We start from the raw sequence: 4,275 nt of genomic DNA on the forward strand, positions 1-4,275 counted from the left end.
TATTTATTTTTAATACAGAGAGAGACAGAGCATGAGAGGGGGAGGGGCAGAGAGAGAAGGAGACACAGAACCGGAAGCAGGCTCCAGGCTCTGAGCTAGCTGTCAGCACAGAGCCTGACGCGGGGCTCGAACCCACAAACGTGAGATCTGACCTGAGCCGAAGCCGGAGGCTTAACCGACTGAGCCACCCAGGCGCCCCTAAAATTATTTTTTTAATGGTGGTAAACTACACACAAAATTTATCGTCTTCGCCACTTTTAAGTGTTCAGTTTGGTGGCATTAGGTACATTCATGTTGTTATGCGATCGTCATGACCATCTGTCTCCAGAACTCTTTTCACCTGGCAAAACTGAAACCTGAAAAATATATATATTTTAATTTTTTTTAAACATTTACTTATTATTGAGAAACAGAGAGAGACAGAGCATAAGCAGGGGAGGGACAGAGAGAAGAGGAGACACAGAATCCGAAGCAGGCTCCAGGCCCTGAGCTGTCAGCACAGAGCTGGGCACGGGGCTCGAACCCACAAACCATGAGATCATGACCTGAGCCGAAGTTGGACGCTCAACCAACTGAGCCACCCAGGTGCGCCTCCATAATACATTTTTTATATAATCTGTAACGTTTTCCCTTGAAGAACGTAAATTCCGGAGTCACATGCCCTGTTTGAATCCCCATCCCTGCCCCCACTTACCAGCCGAGCCTGGGCACCTTCTGTCACCACTCTGTGCTTCAGTTTCCTTATCTTAGTCCTAATTTCACAGTCCAGAGGGTCTTAATAGTGTGGTTTCTGGGGTGCCTGGGTGGCTTAGTCGGTTGAGCGGCCGACTCTTGAGTTTGGCTCAGGTCATGATCTCATGTTCGTGAGTTCGAACCCCCCCTTGGGCTTTGTGGTCCCAGCGAGGAGCCTGCTACGGATCCTCTATCTCTCTCTCTCTGCCCCTCTCCACCCCTTTTCTCAAAAATAAGTCAATGTTAGAAAAAAATTAAAAGTGCGGTGTCTGGAGCAATGCAGCAACAGCACCGCCTGGAAATCGGTTGCAAATGCAGATTCTCAGATGCTCTGTAAATAGGGCCCCGGAATCTGTGTTTTTAACCAGCCCTCCAGGACGGACGTACTGGGGCTTGCTCAAATTTGAGAACCATTATCATAGGTCACTGGGAGGAGTAAACAGATGTAAAATACTTAGAGCAGTGCCTGGCCTCGAAGCCCATACTACGGAAGTGTTCATTATCATTGTTATTATTATTACAGAGGAGGCCCAGGCCTTTGATGGGCGGTATCTGGCCGTGTCCTCTCTTCAGGTCTGGTGGGGTCTGGGTTCCTTGTCTCTGCTGAATTGAGACCTTCTCGCCCTGATCTGACGAAGACGACAGTGAGCTGGACCACGTCACCCCATCCCTGGCTAAAGGTTATCACTTGGTCCTGGAAACGGGAAAGGTCAGGGTAGGGGAGGCATGCCCGTCTCCCCTCTGCTGGAGGAGATAAAGGAGGTCACTCGCCTTCTCCGTGACAGGCGGGGGAGGCAGGGTGTATAAATGGGGGCCAGGAGGCAGCAGAGATGCAGACTCCCAGGGACGTGGCCTCGCTGTGCCCCAGCACCCCCGGTGTTCCTGTCCAGCATGGCCAAGCGCTCGCTGCTGCTGCTGCTAGCCGTGTGGGTGCTGGCCGGGGAGCTGTGGCTGAGCGCGGAGGCCCGTGCGCCCTACGGAGTGAGGCTTTGCGGCCGAGAATTCATCCGGGCGGTCATCTTCACCTGTGGGAGCTCCCGGTGGAGACGGTCGGACATCCTGGCCCGTGAAGCTACAGGTGAGGCCAGGGAGGCTGTGGGGGGAAGGGGTGGACAATGGATGGAATGCAGGAGGGTCCAAGGAGCCAGGGATGGAGAAGGGCGGGCACAGGGGGGTCCCTGCCGAGGCAGGTGGGAGCCACAGTTAGCAGAGCTCCGGAGCTGGGATGGAGTCTCTAGTAGGCAGAGAACTGGCTGCTATTTCGGGAGCACCTGCTACTGTATACGCACCTGCCCTGAGAAACCGACACTTAGGTGCTTTTCAAGCCTCAGAAGAAGGAAATGTCAGGGCTGTGGCCACAAGGCCAGATTTCGCCACGAGCAGGTGACCTTCCTAGCAAGTTGTTGACCCTGTCTAAGCCTCCTTATCCGCAAATGAGAGGCACGGTCCCTGAATCTCCCAGGGTGGCTAAGTGGCAACATTGAGCCAGAACAGATTAGGACACTGGGCAGGGGGGTTGGCATGGGCACAAGCGGGGGGGGGGGGGCACTCGTGAAGGGCAGGAGCCTAGCAAAAAATAAAGTTTTCATGATGCTGCTGATGATATGAAGGCTGAGTTGGAAGACACGCTGTCTGGGTTCAAGGAAGAGACCGACAATAGCTGCGTGTTCTTGTGCACGTTGGTTTAGGAAATCGTGCCTCGGTGTTCTCCTCCGGAAAATGGGGATGATAACAGCTGCACCCACCTCATGGGGTTGTCACTGTGAAGAATAAAGGAGCTAATCCACTACATCCTTTAAAACAGTGTTTGGCAGGGGGCGCCTGGGTGGCTCAGTCGGTTAAGTGTCTGACTTCGGCTCGGTTCGTGATCTCACAGTTTGTGAGTTTGAGCCCTGCATCAGGTTCTCTGTTATTGGTACAGAGTCCGCTTTGGATCCTCTTTCTCTCTACCCTTCCCCTACTCTCTCTCTCTCTCTCTGAAAAATAAACATTAAAACACACATACACATACACACACACACACACACCCCGTTTGGCACAGGCTAAGTACATGGTGAGTGCTTATCACATGCCACACTCTATTTTAAGCTTTTCTCTGGGTATTAATTCTGTCATCTACTCCATATAAAACCCAAGAAGGTAGGGATTATTATTATCCCCACTTTGCAGACAAGGAAACCAAGAATCGGAGACATAAATTCATTTGCTCCGGATTACAACCCAGAGAGGCTGGATTGGTACTTCGTCAGTTCAGCTCCCAAACACGTGTTCTTAACCATCAGGTCCTCCATAAATAAAGAGTAGGAGAAAAGAAGTGAAGAGAGGAAAGTCAAGCTCTGTGAGGTTGACTGATCTGCCTAACAATGCTGGAAGCGAGGCCTGAATGGAATACAACTTTGGACCATGACGCTGTATCCCAAGAATAGAAGTAGCTGAGCCAGGCTCTGGGGGTGACAGGAGCCCCACGCACTAACTCTTCTCATTTTTCACCTCCCCAGACACTGACTCTGACACAGACAGTGAGCTGGATGAAGCAGCAGCCTCCAGCACATGGCTGGCCCTGACCAAGGACCCCCGGGCTTTCACTGAAGACCGACCTGGCTGGCAGGGAACTCCAGGGGCTCTGCGAGGTGGCCGCGATGTCCTGGATGGCCTCTCTAGCAACTGCTGCAAGTGGGGGTGCAGTAAGAGTGAAATCAGCAGCCTCTGCTAGACCAGTGACTGGGCGGCCAGGCCCAGGGGCCAGCTGGGCCCCTGTCTCTGGCAGGTCATGCATGCAGTCATCAGGAAGTCAGGGGTGTGCACTTGTCCAGAGTCCCCCCCAACTAATGACCCTAACCTTTGATCAGCCTCTCCTAAACCTAAGCAAATTCCCCCTACCTGGCCAAATGAGAACCTCTGACCTTGACCTCTGACCTCTCCTTCGGTCACATCATGCCTTTGCCTGGCCTATACTGTTCCCTGCTGCAGCGGCGCCCCTATTGTACCGAAACTGGCCACATGGGCACCTTGGCCCAAACTTGTGATTCTCCCTTGCCCCACCTGTGGCCACTCTTCCGCATTAAGCCCCTGCTCCATTCCAGCCTTGACTCATTGCCTTCTCCCTGCCTTCCAGCCCCTCCCCCTCCACCCCCACCGGCTGGGGTTCTAAAGCTGTGGACCCTAGAATAATGGTGGTCCCCCTGCACCCACACTGGAGGGCGGGGAGGCTCGGTGAGGGGACGGATCGACTCCAACAATAAAAGTTCCAAAGGACTTTGCGGCGTGTGTGTTGTTGGGGGGGGGCGGGGCGGGCGCAGGTTTCAGCGGAGCTCGGCGAGGCGCTCGGCACCCCGCCAGACGCCCCAGGCCGTTTCCCCCTCCCTCGCGGCAGCCCCGGCCAGCGCCGCCGGGGACTTTCCGGCACGGGGAAGGGGCGGGGACCCGGAGCGCTAGGTGCGGAGGCGGCTGGGCGGGGAGGGACGCTTCCCGGGGCCGCCTGGGCGCCGGACGCAGAAAGCGCGGCGAGCGGCGCGGGGCCGGGCAGGGCCGGGCAGGGCCGGG

General features: G+C 55.1%; 2 protein-coding genes across 3 annotated transcripts in view; both read left to right on the plus strand.

Moving 5' to 3' along the window:
- The first annotated feature begins 1,586 nt into the window (after positions 1–1,586).
- On the plus strand, positions 1,587–3,988 carry RLN3 (relaxin 3). Its single transcript, XM_029918782.1, has 2 exons — positions 1,587–1,810; positions 3,231–3,988. The coding sequence occupies exons 1-2, from the start codon at positions 1,624–1,626 to the stop codon at positions 3,443–3,445; spliced, it is 402 nt and encodes a 133-aa protein (XP_029774642.1). The 5' UTR covers positions 1,587–1,623; the 3' UTR covers positions 3,446–3,988.
- A 205-nt stretch (positions 3,989–4,193) lies between these two features.
- Positions 4,194–4,275, plus strand: part of IL27RA (interleukin 27 receptor subunit alpha) — a 16,283-nt gene continuing 16,201 nt past the window's right edge. For both annotated transcript variants that reach the window (XM_029918776.1, XM_029918777.1), the window contains exon 1: positions 4,194–4,271. The gene's annotated coding sequence lies outside the window, so the exon portion shown is untranslated. The remainder of the gene's footprint in view (positions 4,272–4,275) is intronic.

The sequence above is a fragment of the Suricata suricatta genome, chromosome 12 (genome assembly GCF_006229205.1).
Source record: "Suricata suricatta isolate VVHF042 chromosome 12, meerkat_22Aug2017_6uvM2_HiC, whole genome shotgun sequence".
Classification (NCBI taxonomy): Eukaryota; Metazoa; Chordata; class Mammalia; order Carnivora; family Herpestidae; genus Suricata; species Suricata suricatta.

Excerpts from the sequence above, each read along its gene's own strand:
- RLN3 (XM_029918782.1), top strand. The coding sequence starts at position 1,624 with ATGGCCAAGCGCTCGCTGCTGCTGCTGCTAGCCGTGTGGGTGCTGGCC. Across the intron at positions 1,811-3,230 it reads CCTGGCCCGTGAAGCTACAG|ACACTGACTCTGACACAGAC; the intron begins GTGAGGCCAGGG and ends TCACCTCCCCAG.